The following is a 21,504-nucleotide window of genomic DNA, read 5'->3' as shown; positions in this document are numbered from 1 at the left end:
ATTTTGATGAATCACACAAATTTCGATAAATTTTACAAGTTCTCAAAAATAGGAAGATTTTGATAAATCTTACAAATAATAAATATATAAATTTCGATGAATCACGCAAATTTTGATAAATTTTACAAGTTTTTAAAAAATAGGAAGATTTTGATAAATTTTACAAATTTACAAACGCAAATTTTGATAAATTTTACAAGTTTTTAAAAAATAGGAAGATTTTGATAAATTTTACAAATTTACAAACAAATGTATATATTTTAATGAATCACACAAATTTCGATAAATTTTACAAGTTCTCAAAAATAGGAAGATTTTGATAAATTTTACAAATAATAAATGTATAAATTTTGATGAATCACACAAATTTCGATAAATTTTACAAGTTTCTGAAAAACAGGAAGATTTTGATAAATCACACAAATCTTGACATATCTTACAAAGATTCCTCTTGTAGATCGATTCCCCCCTCTTAGAGATAAAATCAACGGCCGAAAATTCGTATGTATAATCATAATTTCGATTAAATCTTCACAAATTCCTAAAACTAGGAAGATCTTGACAAATCACGAATACCCAAATTTCGATAAATTTTTAGAAATTTTCCTCTTCTAGACGGAAAATGCCTCCCCTCTCTCTAGTAAAATCATCGCCCGGTAAATCGCGCGTGCAACGAAACTAATTCAACCGGGGCAAGCATTGCTCCGACATGTGTATTTGCATAGAAAGCGCAGCTGCACGCGTGTTACCGCGAAAAAATTCACTGCATGAATTGTCTAGTGACGTAATAACAACAATATCGCGGTTGCAATTTCCCCGGTTGTCGTTTCGCTTCGCGCCGGTGAGATCGATCGGATTCTGATTTCTTAGCTACAGCTCGGAACGATTCGAAATCGGACGAGCCTCCATTTTTATCTGTCACAGACGCACGCCCGCGAATTACGGAATTAAACGTTCCATAACGGTCGCGTATTGTCAGAACGAAACAGGAATGCGTCGAGCCGCTCAATTCTTCTTAACGGGAGGTTCGCTCGCGCAGAAACCGGAATGATGCCTCCGGCCTCGTATTCGAATCAATTTTCCCCGGCCGTTGGTTAATGCCCGAGGTTTTCGGCGTTCTCTCTGTATAATCTGCATCGATCTTGCGGAGTTTCCACGGGGCACAGAGAGGAGAAACGACGTGCATAGCGTGTCACGGGCGATCAGAATTTTACGGGGCCATCGGTTTCAATTATTGCAGCGGTCAGATAGTCATGGCCGACTCGCGCGCGCGCGCGGCTGTTGCCTCGCGTTTTCAATAATTCGAAATGTTGATCGGCTCGTGACGGAGAGAGAGAGAGAGAGAGAGAGAGAGAGAGAGAGAGAAAACACACAGACCGCTGGTAAATAATAAAGTCAATTACGGCGGTTGATTATTTTTCAGGGGGTAGCCGCTCAGAGGGTTGGGGGTGGTGGTGGAGGGGTGGAGCGTCAATCATTTATGAAAAGGGGACCAGCGGGATGGTTGTAAATGTTGCTGGCCGACAGCGGATTTTCACCCGTTCCATATTCACGAAGGAAGAATTTACATTTACCTGTCAGCCGAACGTGTTACACGCGATTTCGCTTTGACGGGTCAACAGCGACACCGGTTCTGATAAATGCGGACACTTAATCACCGGGAATGTGCAAATAGTGCGGCGAGGAAACGATCGTGTCGGTCGGGACGTCGGCGAGGAAACGTCGCGTTGCTCGTTGCGTCGTCGAGATTTACGGACTCGAATGTGGATTATTATAACGTGAGAAGAACGACTTTTTTTTTTTTTATTATCGTCGTCTTTTTATACATACGTGCGGAGCAAGTGAATTTTCTGTCACGGAGCTGTCAAGTGTCGTGATTAAATAGTGACACTTCGGTGATTAATTGAATAATTGAATTGAATTTATTTCAATGATAAATTAAACAATTGAATTGATGCTTGAGATTCATTGAATAATGAAACAAACTGGTCGAGAAGCACTTTAATTCTTATCCTTAACGAGTAAAGTCCCAATGTTCCGAGCTTCGGAAGAAGCACGATTCCTTTTTCTGTTTTGCAGTTTGCGCCATATTTTACTTCATATTCCGTTCCATCGTGTTTGGTTTTAAGCGAATGTTTAACGTACCTTATTGCTTCTCGAAAAATTTTACTGCAACGAAGACAAATATATTCTGGTGTATTTTTAGAGGGGTATGATACCCACCCGGCACCGGAATAGGTGTTTCCAATAAAAATAAAAACCGTTTCAAGTGGATCCGACATTTCAGCATTTTATATCTAGCGACGAACGGGAAAGACAAACGGTCGAATTTCACTGAAACAGTAGTGAATATCAAGAAAAACATTCGAGTTCCGGTGTAATGCAAAAATTTCCGGATATTCATGTTTCATTATTTAGAAAGGTATAACAATTAGTTTGTACGAAATATATCGATGGGTGTAATTTCAAATTGCAGGCAATATTCTTCGCGAAGAAAACAGAGGAAAAATATTCTTCCAGTGAAGGACGTGCTAATCACAGACGTCACGAAAGAAAAAAAAGAAAAAAAAGAAAAGATCAGACGTTTTCTCAGCGTTTGCACGTTCCCGCACGTAGTAGCCAGCGGTTCGATAAATCAGTTTGCCCGCGATATATCTGAAACTGAATTTCCGCGTGAAGTTGGGAGGGAAACGATTCGATAAGTTGGCGTGTTAGACGGTTTGATTATACGTTTAAACGGACGTGAGCAGGCCAGATTTTTCACACGTTGGATCGCATTCGGCTCGAAAGGCAAATAAAAAAGGCTGCGGCGAGGCTGGGCTGGCTGCAGAGAGCGAGCGAGCCGAGGCCCCGGTCACCCGGAGCTGGTTTGCAGGATACTGGAGATAAAATGAAGAGGGTCTCACACCTCGCCTCGCGTTGTGTAAACCCTGGTTCACGTTGGTCCATGGCACAGAGACTCCGACGTCTGCTTCGAGCACCGTATCATAGAGACTGTTTCCCGATCGATGTCAGCCCAAACTTTCGTTCCCCAGAGTCCTTCTAACATCAACGATCGACAGTGTTTCCGTTTCGAGGGAGAGCGTCAACAGAGCTGATTTCACCGCACATCCTGCAGATTAGCTGTTATAATCAACGAGATTTATTCTGCTTTTGCATTTGACTCGAGAGATCTATTTTTGTTTCGTTAAAATTGCCTTGGTAAACTCCTTCTCTTGATAATTCGTGTCCTTTTTCGCGAATTCGTTTGGCATTTGTATTCATGAGGAGCCGTTTAAAAATTGTGTAAATCTAAATTACATGTATGAAATTGGAGACTGGAAATTTTACTTGAACACATTCTGGAATAATTGATCAGCTGTTGTAGAGATTAGCTGTTGTAACCAACGAGATTTATCCACCAATTGCTTTTGCATTTGACTCGTTAGAAAGATCTATTTCCGTTTCGTTAAAAATTGCCTTGACAAACTTCTCCTCCTGATCATTCGTGTCCTTTTCCGCGAATTCGTTTGGCATTTGTATTCATGAGGAGCCGTTTAAAAATTGTATAACTCTAAATTACATGTATGAAAGTGGAGACTGGAAATTTTACTTGAACACATTCTGGAATAATTGATCAGCTATTATAATCAACGAGATTCATATCCACCAACTGCTTTTGCATTTGACTCGCAATCTTTGTTTCGTTCACACACTCCTTGACAATTCACGTTCTCTTTCGTGAATTCTATTCATGATTCGGTATTTTTCAAGAGGAGCTGTTTTAATTTGTCGCGTGGGACAGTTGTAAATCTAAGTCACGTATATGAAATTCGAGACTGGGGAAGATTTCGCCAGCTTGGATTGAATTCGAACCGAACGAACACGTTGCCGCGTCCATTATCAACTAGAAATCATTTGTTTCGCGCGAATTTCACTTACACGTGATTGGATGTATACGTAAACAGTGGCAACTCGTCAACGCGAACCAAGGCCCAAGTAATCACACTAATGAACATCTGCATGGTTGGTCTGTTTACGGATACGCTTTTATTCGGCTGCTGCTTTCGGAAAGGGGATCGATAGTTCTGATAATGACAGAAGTAAAATATAGCAGTGTTGGCTGTACATACATACATACATACATACATACATACATACATACGTACAGTGCTCTCGCGATATTCCCATTTCAGAGGGGCATTCCGAAAATCAGGTACGCTTGTTCACGAACATCGGCCCTGTGCTTGTTATCATCGATTTTTTTTTTCCCTCCCCTCTACGCGTAATTAGGAAATGAAGTAGCCTTACTGTCAGGACAGGGAGAGTTAATTAAGGTATCGCAGATGGGTTTCGTATTTGACTTGACTGACATGGGAGACGTTTGACTCAACAATTAGGAAATAGTTGGTTGCGTAAACCGCTTGCGCTGGAATCACGTGCCACGCACGTCGAGAACTTTTTGCCCCAAATTGCAACATTTTCTCAGTTTTAACTATATTTAAATGTAATCCAGGCGAAACAAATGTTAAGTATATCACTTCTTAATCATTTCTATCCAGTGATGTCGTACCGACGAGTTCAAAAGAAAAAGAAAGCGACAAATTGTTGTATACGGTTCGGTCACTCGTTATGGTCCGCCAGCGCAACGGGTTAGAAGAAGAACAGCGCGTGAACCAAATGTTCCTCTCGTACTGATTGTAAGCGGGATTACTATCGCAACAATTAGTCATCGAAACTAATCCTTTCATACTCCTGATGTAATATTAATTGTCAAATGTAATATCAGTGCAATATTAAATTAGCGTTAAATTAATTTGCGCAATTAATTTATCTGTGATAAATAACCTCGATTCAATTTTAATGTATCTGTAATAAATCACCTCGATTCAGTTCTAACTTGTCTGTAACAAATAACCTCGAATTTAATTTAAAATACGAATTGAAAAATTTAAAATACGAGGTATTCGAATTCAACCTCTTGCGCTGGAATGTTTTGTCCCAAATTGCAACATTTTCTCAGTTTTAAGTATATTTAAATGTAATCCAGGCGAAACAAATGTTAAGTATATCACTTCTTAATCATTTCTATCCAGTGATGTCGTACCGACGAGTTCAAAAGAAAAAGAAAGCGACAAATTGTTGTATACGGTTCGGTCACTCGTTATGGTCCGCCAGCGCAACGGGTTAGAAGAAGAACAGCGCGTGAACCAAATGTTCCTCTCGTACTGATTGTAAGCGGGATTACTATCGCAACAATTAGTCATCGAAACTAATCCTTTCATACTCCTGATGTAATATTAATTGTCAAATGTAATATCAGTGCAATATTAAATTAGCGTTAAATTAATTTGCGCAATTAATTTATCTGTGATAAATAACCTCGATTCAATTTTAATTTATCTGTAATAAATCACCTCGATTCAATTCTAACTTGTCTGTAACAAATAACCTCGAATTTAATTTAAAATACTAATTGAAAAATTTAAAATACGAGGTATTCGAATTTAAGCGACGAATTGTTGTATACGGTACGGTCACTCGTTATGGTCCGCGAACCAGTTGCCAGTGCAATGGGTGAAAGAAGAGGAATGAGTGAGAAAAAGAACGCTAGGGCGAAATGAGTGCCGTTTTTTTATTTCATTAAGTAATGTATCGTCGAGTATCGCTCATTTTAAAGAATACGTTTAATTTTTCGCTACGCACGCCCGACACTGATTATCGAATGAGGTTTATTAACTTGACTTGCTCGTACAATTAGTGTCGTCGCATATATTTGTTTCTGTTTACTTCGAGGTGAATTCGTGTACAATGGTAAAATTCATTCAATGCATTTGTATTTATTTTGAGGCAATGTACAACGGCAAAATTCAATATTTCTTATTTATTTATTTATTATTATTGTATAATTCATTTTTTATAATTTTTTAAATCAACTATCTTGCATACCCTCGCGAATCATTTTGCGATGGAAGATTAATGCATGTTTCTTATTTATTATTGTTGTTATAATTCATTTTTTATAATGTTTTAAAGCGTAGTTATTTTCAAAATACAAAATTCACTGTCACCATCTTGCCCATTTTCGTAAAATTTGGGAAAATTAGTGCCCGTGTGAACACATTGGCTGAAACGAATCGTTCACTACAAGACTAATTGTCACAGGGAAAGAACTGCATTTTACGTACGATTGTTATTAATCATCCGCGTCGATAAACTAGCACTTTGTGTCCTCACCTCTGGTGTCTACCAGTTGAAAGTGTTAAATTGGTTCAAACTTCGATCAATGGCTAAAGAAGGTCATAAACACGGAAACTCGTTTTGCGATATATTATACTCTCGACAACGCATAGTTCTCTGTAATTAAACTACCGTTTAATCATGGCCGCGGCAGAGAGTTGATGCAACGGCGACTTACAAAGGGATTCCGCGCGTTTGCAACGGCCGAATCAGCCCTCGGTCCACGGCGCGGCGTTGGAAGCAACGAAAGGTCGGAGGAAACGCGACGCGTGGAGGAGGGGGGCGGATGGGGGGAGGGGAGGGGAGGAGAACGGCTGGGAATGCAAATAAATTGAGATACTGGATTCCGTTTTTCATCGATGAAGTCAATATCGCGAAATAGCAGCGGCGTCTGGGTAAACCGGAATCGAAGGCAAGCCAAAGGGGGGAGGGATAGGGGGCGGTGGGTAGGGATAACGAACTTGTGCAAGATGTTACTGAATTTGCCAGTTCCGTAGCCCGAGGGGGTGAGCCGCTATACGGTGATTAAATTTCCTAGTTGCACTGCTGCGAAGGGTTATTCCATAGGAAATTTAAACAAGAGCTTTAAGGAACGATTTCTCTCTCTCTCTCTCTCTCTCTCTCTCTCTTTCTCTTCCGCCGGGAGGACGCGACGCGACGCGACGCACCGGCTGCCTTTCCGGCCCTCCTAAATATCGTTTTTCCCTGTTGCGGTCTCGTTACTATGTTCCGGGGGAAATTCAGCCGCGGGCTACGAGACCGGGAAACGCTCGCCGCGAATTATTCATGTAGCAACATTTACCGTTGCTTCAAAGTCTCGTGATTTTGCAGCTTCGAACTCTCGGGCAGGCACCGGTGCCCCGGCCGCGTCTTTCCCCCCTTTCTCACTCCCTCGCCCCCGGATGCCAGCCCGTTAGAGGGTGACGTTATCTGATATTCTTCGGCGGGCAAGCCGAAGCCCGTTCCCTGCTTCTCGCTTATCGCGAACAACCCGATATTAACGTTCGTCGCGGTACGCAACAACAACTTGGCCCAGGCCCTAAGAACGGGATGAAATTACTGAGATTAAGACTGATTGTGAGAAAATTAAACTTTTTTCGTCGCCGCCCGTACTCTCGTCTCGTACTCTTTCGTCCTCTAATTTCTTGCAAATCGAAATTTATGGACGCGAACCGCGGCAACGAGTGCCAGCCAGCCTGAGTACTCTGGGAGTGTTCGCGTCGCGTTGTCGAAAAAGCTACGCTTTTCCCCTCGTTGAAAATTCTTGCCAGCTAATCAGCCAGGCCAACTGTCGTGCAATTTTTTTTTCTTCTTCTTTGTTTCCTTTTTTGGCCTTGTCAAGCGCGTGGAACAGACAAAGTTCTGATTACTCTGTCGTTTCGTCGTAACGTTCGTTCTTTGTTATTATTATTTTCATTATTATTATCATTATTATTATTATTATTATTATTATTATTGTCATTGTCATTGTAGACGTTGGCACAATATTAGTTTTACCTGTCGTTTAACTCGATAAACGCGGGCGCGTTGCGGACGAAGAGCGAGGACGAACTCGCGAGAGGTCAATAATTGTATCAGCGGAAATTGCTTTCATGTAAAAGTGAAAATAAAATTTGTGAATTAAATTCCCCGTCGCGGGATAACGTCGAAATGGTTTTCACTTTAATTGTATGATAATACGGTTCCGTAAAATGAATTTCCTCTGGCGAATGCGATTAAAACGGGAAAAAAAAAAGGGAAATTGTTGTTGTAGAGGGTAATGCGGATTTATTGGTGGGGGGTTGGGAAAAATAAGGAACCTTTCGGGCGAACCTGAGAAAGTGATTTCGCCCTCTTCGAAAATATCACGAATGTTACTTTAGCGAAAGTATTCTTGAAGACGTTCTGTGCCGGTTGGATTTTTGATTACTTTCCGGTCAGATCGATTATGATCAATAATTTTGCTTCTAAATCGTCGTACATAAATTTAATTTTATAATGATGCAGAAACCACAACTATAAAGAAAAGCCTGCAGAATTTCAGATACACGAAACAGAGCAATAAATTTGACTTTAACTTTTATTATTTTAACAATTATTTCGAAATTAATTTTAAAATGAAACATTTTGTTCCGAATATTTTTAGTATTATTGTTTATGTTACATAAATAATATTTAGTGATAATAATTTGTTATATAAATACTACACAGTAATACTGAATACTGATAAATAATATTTACTTTAACGATATTTTGATAGCAAATTTTACAGCGTCTTCTTGTCAAATTGAGTTGGCCTTGACAGACAGTATTGTAAATGATCGTACACGCGGCATGCGTACCATTAAAATGTCGATGCATGACTTTGTAAATTTGTAAATTTTTAAAAAATTCTTCGTTCAACAATGAAAATATCAAAGTTGGCTCGAGGCACGTGTTTAATATCTTCATAATTCCGTTCATGTTTCGTACAAAAATTCCGAATTCGACGCTCGCCTGACGAGCCGTCGGCATTTGTTCTCTTTTTTCTTTTCCTTTCTTGTTTTAAGCTTAGAAACGGATAAATTTCCGTCGGATTAGTGTCTGGCGAGAAAAGGAAGACAGGGCGAGGAGGCGGCAGATGCAGGAAATCTGTTTGCTCGATAAATGGCTGAAAGCGTGAAATCCTTGTATCTCGGATCGAAGCGGATACCGCCTTGTATCTCGAAAAGGCACAGATTTTCCCGACAGCTGTCGATCTTTTTCCCCGACAGTTCCCTGACTTCTCTTCTTTCCCCCGGCCCGGTCTTCTTATTTCCCGGCCTCGAACCAATAATGCATCGACGCCGTTGTCGGCACAACCATCCGCGCCGGGATGAACAGAACTCGCAGTTGTCGCGTTGTAACGTGTGTAACCGGATTAGTCAGTTGCGGCGATTAACATGCTAACGAACCCGATGAGAGATCCCGTTGTCAGACGGAGATGAGACGAAACTCATTTTCGCGAAGGAACGACGAATTTCTCCCACGTTTCTCCGGATTTTTTTCAAGAGCGGTGCAGTGTTGTTAACTTGTTTCAATTTTAATTTTTAATTGAATTGAAATTTTAATTGTTAACTTTTTGTTAACAAATTCCAACTGGAACTACCAAAAATTGGCAAAAATTGATCAATTTTGTAGCAATTGATAGTAATTTTTCGGAGTTGCAACGTTGCGCTTTTTTTTTCAGAGATTCGAAAGATTTTTGCTTGCGTTCGCGTTGTCGCATTGTAAATCTTTTTCTATTCCTTGCGTTCCTAATTTCTTTCGCTCAATCTTTTTGTACTTTAGTCGTCTTCGGTTAATTCCTGCCTAATGAAATTGTATCGATGTCACTTTCTGTTTCGATGAATCAGAGTTTCGTACACTTAATCATGCGCCGGATCGTCACGTTTGGACAGAGAAATTGATACGCGAGGGACGAGCGTATCAACAAAAGTCTCGGTGGCATGCAGTTGTCTGTCTGCGAGAGATTTACACGGCACGAACACGCAAAACGAAAGCAAACGCGATACTTCATCGTGTGTCAGGCATTGTGGAAAAATTTCTGACATCAAGTGAAAGATACGTACATCGAGTTTCACGCATCGAGATCGTCGGCAGGCTCGACAACGAAGAGACAGAAGTGAGACAGAATATATCAATAAAAAAAAAAAAAAGATCAACTTACCTGCGTTGCGTAGCCGTTTGCTTTGAAGAAAATTATCTTTCTTAAAAAGAGTCATCGATCCGTACGTCGTTTCTCTACGGGGTGATAGTGATAAATCGATTTCTAACTCCAAGAACAAAGAAAAAGGAAGGAAAACTACGAAAAGTTATTAAAAAATTTAACGGAAAGACGATCGGTGAGTGAGGCGAATCAAAGGAATCGAGGAAAATTGCATCTTTGTACATCGGTTTATTATCATAGCGGTACTTTGACACTGGTTATTTTAAGAAAGATAATGTCTAGCCTCTTCGTTTATTTCTTATCTGCTCTTTTCCACTCTTATCCTCTGTTTTTTTCTTTTTTTTTTTTTTTTTTTTTTTTTTTTTTTTTTTTTTTTTTTTTGCTTTTTTTCTTCTGTTTGTTAAGGAGCCTTGGCAACCGGCCAAGCCGCCAGAATTAAGTTCGGAAGCTACGTTTCTGTATACTCGCGGTGTTGCCGCTGTTGAGAGCGGTTTCCACCTCATGATCATTTCTCTCTCACGCTCTCAATCTCTCTTTCTCTCTCTCACTCTCTTACACACTCTTTCTCTCTCTTTCTCTCTCTCTCTCTCTCTCTCTCTCGTTCACTTTTTCTCTTTTCCATTCTCGCTGCTTGGCTCTTCTCGGCTCACTTCTCGCATACTTTTCTCGCACCCTCCTTCCCTCCTCCTCTCTCCGCTCTTTCGTGCACTCGCGCTTTCTTTTCTCACTCGATCTCGCAGCGTTCGATAAAAGTTCTTCCGGCCAGCAATCGCTCTCGCTTCCCGTCTCGCACTGTCATTCAAACGTACAATTCGCCACCGCGAATTTCACGCCAGCACGTTCCCCGTGTCCCATCAATTTCTTCTCGCCTTTCGTCTTTTCCCTCTCTTTCTTTCCCCCCTCTCTCTTTCTCTCTCTCTCTCTCGCTTTCTCTTCTCTCTCGTTCTTTCTCACCACACGGGTTCCCCCTCGTAAGTAAGTATTATACTTCCCCGTCCCAGTCCACTGGAAGCGTCCTCAACGCGCGTACGGTGAAAAGTACCAATCCAGAAACGCGGCACGTTACAATTATTATTGTCACTGTGTGCTATTTAACGTTCCGATCGCCTGAGATCGATGCAGTACGAGAGACTGCTTGTGTTTTTTTTCTTCTTTTTTTCTTTCCTCTCTCCCTCTTTCTCTCATTTATTGCCACCTGCGATTTCTCTTTGTCTCATTGTCGTTCGTCGTCTCGCGCCGAGATAGGTACCGAAAGGAAGTCGACTCTCTGCTCTCTCTTTCGAGCTGTCAAGCAGTCCGCAAAATCGACGAGTCGCTGGTTTTTTTTCGAAAATTTCACCGATCATCCGACTCGAGTTGATCTCTTCGCCGCGGTATCTCGGCCAACAGTTCCCTTCGCCGAACTGAACTTCCTTTGACTCTCTCCCTGTGGCCCGGTGTATCTCCCGACGGGAGCCAAAGCCAAAGCCGAATCTGCAACTATGTACTTTAGCTTCTCCCTCCCGTGAGAAGCAAAGCGATCTGTTGTTGAGCCTTGTACATCTTACAGTTAATCTGCCAAACTGCTCTCGTTCGTCGTCCAGTTCTTGCCCCAGTGTTGCCCGAAGAGAAAGAAACCACTGGCTGACCGACGAAATCATCAGCAAACCTTCGTATCGAGACGAATTCTTGTTCAAGTCCCTGGTCTGTTAGCCTCTCGCTGTCGGTTGGTCAGCTTCTTCGAAGCTTCTCTATCGGAGTTTGTTCGTGTTTCACTTGGCTATACTCGCGTGCGGCCGACGTACGGAATCGCGGCGAAACGGAAAGGGAAAAATGAAAAATAGATTTAATTTGGCATTTCGTTCCCGGGTGGGCACGAGCGCGGATAGTTCGGCCGCGTCCTCCGTAGCCGCTGAGACAATATTGACAAGATCTCCATACGTTTCTCGTAGTCCTCGTTGCCCGTCCCTCGCTTATCTCGGTCGAACAATCGAGCGTACTCCGAGTCTGGTCACCAAAGTTCGGTGGTCGGCGTGAGCGTGTGCACCTCGATGTTCTCGTGACGATGGTACCTGTCCCTTCGGCGTACGGTGGCTCGCCGCGACAACACCACGGTGAGCGCAGCTGCGGCACCGAGTGCTGCACCGGCCAGCACCAACATTCCCGGATGAGCGCCGGCGGACAAAGCCTCGGAGACCCTCGCGTCGGAATCGGTCGCCCGCCCGTTCAATTCCTCCGCAATCGTGTTCGAGTCCGGAGTGTTGCCCGTGACCGTGGACGAACTCTCCTTTGTCTGCAGGCTCTTCTCTTCCGTCTTCTTCTTTTCTCCCGATTGCTGCTGCTGCTGCTGCTGCTGCTGCTGTTGCTGCTGCTGTCCAAACGATGCGGGACGTTTCGAGATCTTGCTCGGTCTCCTGCTCCTTTGCCTCTGTTTATCGTCTATACGATTATCAAAAGTCCCCTCTTCCTTCTGCTCCTCCATCTTGATAATTGACGGTTTGTCCCCGTTGCCTCTCCCTTGGCGTGGCGACAGCCCGGCGACGTCTGTAATTGAATTTTTCATCTCCGACGAGATCTCCTCGATTCCGATCGCTCTAGCGCTCGGCGTGCTTCTCCGCTCGTTCCCCTCTGTCATTCTGCTGCTCGGCGACGTGACGTTCCGGAACGTGGAGGTGGCGGTCGTCGTCTGGTTGTTATCGGGCAGCGACGTAACGCGATTCGAGTCCGCGATTCCTTCGTCGATTGTCGACTGCTTGACGCTGATACTGCTGGTGTCGTTGACGAGACTTGGTGCTGGTGATTCGTCGCTGAGGGAGTCGACGACGTCAACGACGTCGGTAACGTTGGAAGACGCGGTTACGTTGTTATTATTAAAACGAGATGCACTTTCGATCGGAGAGAGGATCGATAACGTCGAAGTCGTCCATAAGATCGTGGGTGTGACGGTGGTGGGCAGAGGACTCGGCGGCGATGGTAGTTGGTCGAGAGGTGATCCTGACATTTCCCGCGGTGTATCGCACCGACCCGCCGGCGGTTGACCGGTTTTGTTCAGTTGTCGGTGTTGCCGCAGCCATTCGCCCAGCCAATAGAGATCCTCCGTGCAGTGCCAACGGTTCCCGCTCAGGTTCAGGACACGCAGCTGCGGCAGCATGTAAGGCAGATCGAACCTGAGCGCGGTGATGTCGGTCTGCGACAGATTCAACTCGATCAGGCTCTTGCAGGCGGAGAGCGCGGCGTCGTCGGCTAAAAGCTGCCTGGCCAGAACCGGGCTCCTCGACACGTCGAGAAACACGAGCCTTTCGGGTGTGGGCACCGGAAACGCCATGTCACCCTGCACCTCTTGCTTTCGCTCGAGCCAAGTTAATCCCGACATACGGAGCCTGGCGAGGTTGCTCGGCCCGCTGAGCGCGTTGGCCGGCAACGTTCTAACAGGATTATCCGACAGATCGAGCTCCTCGAGTGCCGGTAATTGACCGAGCGCTCCCACCTCGATCTCGTTGATGTCGTTGTCGTTCAACGTCAAGGACCTCAGATTGTACAGCCCCTGGAGATCGTCCACCCTCAACGCGGTGATCGCGTTTCGCCGGAGCTTCAGGCTCGTCAGACTGTTGGGCAGGCTGCCCGGGATCTTGGCGAGAACGTTGCCGGATATGTCCAGCTGCTCGAGTACCTCCAGCCGTCCGAGAGCGTCGTCCTCGATGTCGATCAGTCGGTTCTCCGAGATGTCGAGTATCCGCAGCAGAGGATAACTGTCGAGATCGCCGCCGCGAATGGTGGTCAACTTATTGCCGGCCAGTCGGAGCGCCCGGACCGATCTCGTGAGAGCGGCTGGAACTCTGGCCAGGCCCGTGCGAGACGCGTCCACCGTCTCCAAGCGTCTGCCGGTACCCAACAACAGGGAGACGTCCCTCTCTTTCAGTGGGTTCTCCGACAGTTTCAGTATCGATAATCCCGCGAGCGGTTGCAAAGTTCCGGATGCCGCCCGCGCCAACCCGTTCCTCGATACGTCGAGCTCCCTCAATCGGTCGAGGCTCTCGAACCACCTGGCGCCGAGCACTTGCAGCTGATTCCCACTTAGGTCCAACTTCTGCAAAGAGTAGAGCGGCGTCAACGCGCTGTCCGGCAGATCCGCCAGCCGGTTGTCCGACAAGTCGAGAAACTCCAGCCGATCCAGTCCTCGGAACGCGTCCTCGTGCACGCTTGATATCGCGTTTCTACGCAAACTCAACCTCACCAATCCCGCAAGCGTCCTAAAAGCCCCGGCACTCACGGCTGTCAGCGAGTTGTCGGACAGGTCGAAACGCGTCAGCTCGCTCATATTTGTCATACCGGCCGCTAGCACGTCGGTCAACCGTGCCAGATTGTTGCATGATAGGTTCAACGCGGTGACGCGCTCGAAACCGCGCCACGACACGTTCAAGAACACCAGCGAACAGTTCGTCAAGGACAGGTCCTCGAGGTAGGGAAGAATCGTCGTCGTCGTCGTCGTCGTCGTCGTCGTCGTCGTCGTCGAGTTGCGTAGGGAATCGTCCGACGTACCGTTCGTAACGTCCAAGCCCAAGTTCAACGTACCACCGTTTTGGACCACTTGGAGCGAATCGTCGAGCGAATCGCTCGACTCCAATTCGTCGAAGAAATCGATCACCTCGTACTGGTTGGCACCCTCGATCGCGAGGCTCCTCGTCTCGATCGGCAATTCCGCCAACGGCGGCGCACGAGCACGGCACTTGACACGCACCAGAGCCGGCAGTTCTTGGTCGGAGGCACTCGGATGACACTGGCACAGGTCCGGGCACGCGGAACCGCTCGCCATCAAGGCGAGCAGCATCAACGGAAGCCACATCGCCTCCAATCGCGGCGTCGTCTTCACATCGTCTCGATCGACGATTCGAGGTCGATCCTCGAATTACTTACCGCTCGCGCGGACAATCGGATGCGAGTAGACGATCCGCGCGGGGTTGCGACGACCAAGTTGCGAGCGACGAGCATAGGCACGTCCGGCAGCTCATCGACGGGCGAATTTGACGCGCGACAACACGTCCCGCACCGGAGGTGATGATGGATGCTGCCGCCAAAACTTACGCGTACACACGAATGCCAGGAGCGCGAGACTAGACTATCAGCCGCGTCAGACGTGATGTCCATACGAAGGACTGACAAACACTGCGGCGCCCGACTCGTAGCTGACACCCGCCACCTCTCTCTCTCTCTCTCTCTCTTTCTCCCTCCCCTCTCATCCTCGTCCACCCGATCTCCGCCTCTCTTTCACTCCCTTCGGCCTCCAGGCTGGCTGTGTGCCGCCACCTACAACCCTCCACCCTTCTTTCTCTCGTTTCCTCTCTCTTCGGCTCGCGCACCTTTCCCTCCCTTTCTCATTCCTATGCACGCTCTATCTATATACGTACGTACGTACGTACGTATGTATGTATGTATGTATGTATGTATGTATGCTTGCACATCCACTGCCATCCCACGGCTTCCCCGTCGCTTTTGCTCTCGAACTCGATAAGGGGCGCCAGCGCGCTTGCGTCCTCCGACAGAGTGGAGTACACAGAGTACCACCGACCACCAGCACAGCCGGTATCCTGCGATTTCACCAACTACCGCCGTTGACGACCGGCTGCTGCTTGCCTGACTGACTCACTGACTCTCGCCTCGACTTTCTTAAACTCGATTCGCCTACCGGGATTTCCCAGTTGCACAGCCGAACCCATTCCCTCGCCCTCGTCATCACCCCTTTCGCGTCTCGTCTCGTCCCGTCCCGTCCCGTTCTGTCTCGTCTCGTCTCGTCGCCTCGCGGTCTCTGTCACCAGCACGCGAAACGACTCTTCCTCTTCCCAAACGATGCCCTTCCTCGTTCCACCGTCCTCCATTTACAACGTCCAGCAGGTAAATCTCCGATCTCCACCGGAATTTTCGATCCTTTCTCCCAGCGCCTCGAGTCGAGTCGAGATCGAATCCAAATCCAAATTCAAGTTCACATCGTTCGTTCGAATCTCTTCGATTTATTAACGGACCGACTCGGAAATCGAGTCGATGGCAGTCTCGAGAGCGTCGAGAGAATACCGGTGTACACGTATACGGCGCGACGTGCAGCGAGTGCAACTAAAACTTTGCCAGCAGTTTTGCAGAGCTGCTGGGCTGTCGGCTTTCTTAAATTCGATTCGCGTGCTGGGATTACAAAAGGAGCGGAGGTGCAGTTCTCACGAAATAAGGTGAGAGGTCAGCTGCTTTCCCCTCTTCCCCTCATCCCCTAAAAGGCGCGCGCGCGCGCGCGCGCTCTTCATCTTCAGCCGACGCGATTATTTTCACCGCGGAAAATTGCCGTCTGCGATTACGCGAATTCAACAAACTGTCTCAGGACAAGACTCTGTCTTGTAGTTACTCGTAAAAGCTAATTTAACACGTTGATCGCCAAGCGCATATTTCTTGCAGGGCCACGAATCTAGTATCCTGTCTAGTATCTTTTTTTTTTTGTTTTTATCTTTTATTCTTCCGTTTTCATGCTTTTGTTTTTTGTTGACGCTCTTCAGTGTTAGCTTGTCAAAGTTAGAAGTTTCGCATCCCTCGAGTATAGACCACCTGGGGAACTTGCAATGTGATCTCTAAATCTCTCAAGTTAGTTTTTCAACATGTTATAAATAATTGTTATAGTTATATCATGTATTTTTCACGTAAGTAAAGTAGTTACGACTTCTTTACTATATTATTAATCGCATCGTTGCTTGGTAATTTAATTTGTTCAACTTGAAAATAATTTACCACCAAAAACTTATTCTTCTACTGCAACACTATCACGTCCTTTCTTGCCTGAAAAATTTAAAATTAAAATCGTCACTCGTGTGCAGCCTCAATTGACTGTCACCCAGATATGGGTAACGCTTCGATCAACCTGTTAATAAGCGTTGCACAACGTCGTCCGGCTAATTTTGTATTCGAGAATTTTATCAATACGAACGGAATAATTAAATCCTTGCCTGACGCAAGGAGATTTTCGTTCGCCGTGGTCGAAATTTAAACCACTTAGGCCTGATCCGCGCACCTAAGAACGCCATTGTCTTAGCTTATGCCGGTATAATCCTACTTAGAAGAGAATGATTGAACAGAGTACTCGGAACAGGAGAGGACAAGAGGATTTGCCGTCGGCTAATTTCACATTCTTTGCCACGTGTATTTCTTATGCACGTCGTTTCGTTATTTTATATCAAGCCATTGGCGTGCAGCGACACACGCAAAGTCTGTCGAATTATCAATTTGTTCTTTCGTTCATTTTTCATTAATTTTCTTTACAAGCATCGTAAATTCCTGTGACATTTTTCGGCATATAATAGATAAGAGTGTGAGAATTTAATCTCTGTCAGGTTTACGCAAATGTTGAAATGAAACATCGACTATGCCGAACGTGCACACGCAACAGACATAAATTTCTTCCGTGGTGGATTTTACAAGTTACTTCAGCGGTGAGATTCTGCATTAACCACTTGCGCTGGCAACTGATTGCGGACCATAACGAGTGATCAAAACCGTATACAATAATTCGTCGCTTTCTTTTTAAACTCGTCTGTATAATATCACTGAATAGAAATTATTGAGAAGTAATAAATTTATTATTTGTTTTGCCTATTTTGTTTTACTTAAATATATAATTTCACTGATTATAACATGTTATGCTGTAATATAATAATATGTTATAACATAATCAATGTTATGCTAATATAACCTATATTCTAGTTAAATACATTGATCTATAGTGTGTTTAATGTTAAATTATATTACAGATTAAAGCTGCATTAACTTTTAAATAAAATGAAATTTTCTACAGTGTCGGAAAACGACATTGTTATAGGTATTATAGGTATCCTTAACCACTTGCGCTGGCAACTGATTGCGGACCATAACGAGTGACCAAAACCGTATACAATAATTCGTCGCTTTCTTTTTAAACTCGTCTGTATAATATCACTGGATAGAAATTATTGAGAAGTAATAAATTTATTATTTGTTGTGCCTATTTTGTTTTACTTAAATATATAATTTCACTGATTATAACATGTTATGCTGTAATATAATAATATGTTATAATATAATCAATGTTATGCTAATATAACTTATATTCTAGTTAAATACATTGTCCTATAGTGTGTTTATTGTTAAATTATATTACAGATTAAAGCTGCATTAACTTTTAAATAAAATGAAATTTTCTACAGTGTCGGAAAACGACATTGTTATAGGTATTATAGGTATCCTTAACCACTTGCGCTGGCAACTGATTGCTGACCATAACGAGTGATCAAAACCGTATACAATAATTCGTCGCTTTCTTTTTAAACTCGTCAGTATAATATCACTGGATAGAAATTATTGAGAAGTAATAAATTTATTATTTGTTTTGCCTATTTTGTTTTACTTAAATATAATTTTACTGATTATAACATGTTATGCTGTAATATAATAATATGTTATAACATAACCAATGTTATGCTAATATAACCTATATTCTAGTTAAATACATTGATCTATAGTGTGTTTAATGTTAAATTATATTACAGATTAAAGCTGCATTAACTTTTAAATAAAATGAAATTTTCTACAGTGTCGGAAAACGACATTGTTATAGGTATTATAGGTATCCTTAACCACTTGCGCTGGCAACTGATTGCNTGTTAAATTATATTACAGATTAAAGCTGCATTAACTTTTAAATAAAATGAAATTTTCTACAGTGTCAGAAAACGACATTGTTATAGGTATCCTTAACCACTTGCGCTGGCAACTGATTGCGGACCATAACGAGTATACAATACCGTATACAATAATTCGTTTTATACAATAACTCGCTTTCTTTTTAAACTCATCGGTATGACATCACTGGATAGAAATGATTGAGAGATAATAAATCTTTTACTCACAGATATACTTAAAACTGAGAAAATATTACAATTTTGGAGCAAAGTATTCTCGACGTGCGTCATTCCATCATTTAAATAAAGCAACGAACAGTTTTCCTGGTGAAATTAGAACAACACCCGGATCCACGTGATCGCGTTTTAATCCATCTCTTTTCTCGGACGATCTACCGCATTCTCTTTGATTACGACTGTCTGGACATGGTCGGCGAGCGGTCGAAAACCGCGTTTCTAACGAGTCTTTGTACGCGCGTATGTATATTTCGTATATACGTAAAGACACTGGATATCCTTGGGCATCCGGTACATGCACGCAGCGCGCCCGGCAAGCAGAATTTCCACCGCCATAAATTAGTTTCCCCGCGTCTCTAATCTCCTGGGAATTACTGCTCTAGTTGCCGGACTTGCGGCCCCGATCGAACGTGATCTTGGAGTGGCTCCAGTACGTACTCTTGATACTTCTGTTCGATCGAGGGCGAACGATCACCAACGAAGTTACTGTCGGTTAAATGTTTGAGCCCGCGGACTTAAAAGGTGGATCTTCTTGGCTCGCGAATCGATTTACTTACGACATCGTCGTCCGTGACTATTATGGCGTTGATGCCACAACTACCAAAATGGTCAAAGAATGGTTAAGAAGTTTGAATATGTTTGTCGTATATTTTATACTTTTGGAGACTTGAGTGATCCTTGAAAGATGGATCTTCTTGGCTAGCGAATCCATTTCCTTACATCATCGTCCGTGGATATGATGGCATTGACGTTAATTGTCAAAGAAATGGACCGTTTGAATATTTTTGTTAGGTATAAAATAGATATAAAAGAATATATTTTTGCAAGCTTGAGCCATCCTTAAAAAATGGATTCTTCTTGGCTCGCGAATCGATTTACTTACGACATCGTCCGTGGATATCGGTGTTAATGCTAGAACTATCAAAATGACCAGTTGAATATTTTCGTTAGATATCTTATAAATGTGAAATTATCATACTTTGTTGGATATCGTACAGATGTGAAACTATTTGTTAGATATTTCATACATGTACATTTTTGGAGACTTGAATGATTCTTCGTAAAATACACGAATAAAAGCTTGTCCAACCTATCATAAAAATTTTCTGTTTCTTTTACTCTAACGTCTCCGATGGAAATTTTTGGAAAAAGCGAAAGTTTCCAGTGTTAAAAGACCGTTCGAAATTAAACGACAGTATAGGTATACTTGAGGTATACTTGTACGTGAAACTTCGAAACGTGAAAGGTAATGATTTTTCACTGCACGAGCGAGTGCATAGCTGGCGCGAAATCCAGAGAGAATCCCCTTCGCTCGATTAAACGTTAATTTCCTTTGCAAATTTATCGTACGAACGATATCGTTTCCCGTCAAACGATATCTCTCCGTGAAATATTCCCGAGCATTCGCGACGAAACTTCGCTTATGGATCCGTCTGTTTGACGAATTCCGCCGTTTCCTCCGCGCAGCCAATATCTCAGACGTTTACGATACGTTTGGGAGCTTAGATTTATGGATCTCGCAGATTTAGGGCGGTTTAGCCAACGACAATGCCGCGCCTCTGATAGTTTATTTCAGACAGACGCTTCTGAGACGATGTTTCGCTCGAAGCTGGTGAGAGAAATTTGCGAGCGTGTGTCAATTACAGTGACTCGAAATCACTCTGCGATTCACCGCGAACGCTCGTTGAAATTGAAACACCGAGTTTAAGAGACGCTCGATGTTCGTTGGGAAAAAGTTAAAAATTCTAACAACATCGCGTTGTAATTGCACTTTACAACCTTTCTTCAACATTTGTACAGTACGTTTTCTTTCCTTGTTTCTTTCTCTCAAGACGCAAATATTATTAACTTTTTGCGTTAGAGTGACGTGCCACGCACGTCGACAAGTTTTTGTTCCAAAATTGTAATATTTTCTCAAGTTTAAGTATATTTAAATAGAAATAGACAAAGCAGATAATAAATTTATTACTTCTCAATAATTTCTGTTCAGTGATATCGTACCGACGAGTTCAAAAAGAAAACGACGAATTATTGTATACGGTGTATACGGTATTGTAAACTGGTTAAGGATACCTAAGGATAACAATGTCGTTTTCTGACACTGTAGAAAATTTTATTTTTATTCAAAAGTTAACACAGCTTTAATTTATCATATCAATTTAACAGTAAACACACTGAAGGTCAATGTATTTAACTAGAATATAGGTTATATTAGGCATAACATAGGTTATGTTATAACATATTATATATTATAGCATAACATGTTACAATAAGTAAAATTGTATATTTAAGTAAAACAGAATAGGCAAAACAAATAATAAATTTATTACTTCTCAATAATTTCTGTCCAGTGATATCGTACCGACGAGTTCAAACAGAAAACGACGAATTATTGTATACGGTTTGGTCGCTCGTTACGGTCCGCAATCAGTTGCCAGCGCAAGTGGTTAATATTATATATATTATTAATATTATAATATATATGATATCAATATTATATTATAAATTTATTAACGACAATTAATCTCTCTCTGACTCCAATAAACAAGTAAAATCTCACATTGTCAAACTCTCTAGTATTTTAACATCGGAACTACTGAAAAACGAAGTTATTTGAACGAAGCAAAAATAAAACTCGTAACACTATCAAAAAAATCGTCGTATCACTTCGAGAAAACGTGTGGTATAGAGATTTTTTTTTAATAAACGCGACCTTAA

General features: G+C 43.1%; 2 protein-coding genes across 7 annotated transcripts in view; one reads left to right on the top strand and one right to left on the bottom strand.

The window, feature by feature from the left end:
• Positions 1-21,504, top strand: part of LOC122539020 (protein timeless homolog) — a 242,536-nt gene that overhangs the window by 38,462 nt on the left and 182,570 nt on the right. The gene's annotated exons all lie outside the window — the stretch shown is intronic.
• On the bottom strand, positions 11,518-15,136 carry LOC122539021 (insulin-like growth factor-binding protein complex acid labile subunit). 3 transcript variants are annotated; one of them, XM_043673591.1, is made up of 2 exons: positions 12,240-15,136; positions 11,518-12,209 (listed from the first exon to the last, which is right to left on the bottom strand). In XM_043673591.1, the coding sequence occupies exons 1-2, from the start codon at positions 14,706-14,708 to the stop codon at positions 11,877-11,879; spliced, it is 2,802 nt and encodes a 933-aa protein (XP_043529526.1). In that variant the 5' UTR covers positions 14,709-15,136; the 3' UTR covers positions 11,518-11,876. The 3 variants fall into 3 exon arrangements, with proteins under 3 accessions (XP_043529526.1, XP_043529527.1, XP_043529525.1); XM_043673592.1 differs by having other exon boundaries at positions 11,518-14,334; positions 14,371-15,135; XM_043673590.1 differs by having other exon boundaries at positions 11,518-15,136.

This window comes from Frieseomelitta varia, unplaced genomic scaffold (assembly GCF_011392965.1).
Source record: "Frieseomelitta varia isolate USP_RPSP 00005682 unplaced genomic scaffold, Fvar_1.2 scaffold_188, whole genome shotgun sequence".
In the NCBI taxonomy this organism is placed as follows: Eukaryota; Metazoa; Arthropoda; class Insecta; order Hymenoptera; family Apidae; genus Frieseomelitta; species Frieseomelitta varia.
The sequence above is the reverse complement of the archived record's forward strand: the minus strand, read 5'-3'. Positions and strand labels throughout refer to the sequence as shown.

Coding starts and splice junctions, on each gene's coding strand:
- LOC122539021 (XM_043673590.1), bottom strand. CDS start 14,708: ATGTGGCTTCCGTTGATGCTGCTCGCCTTGATGGCGAGCGGTTCCGCG.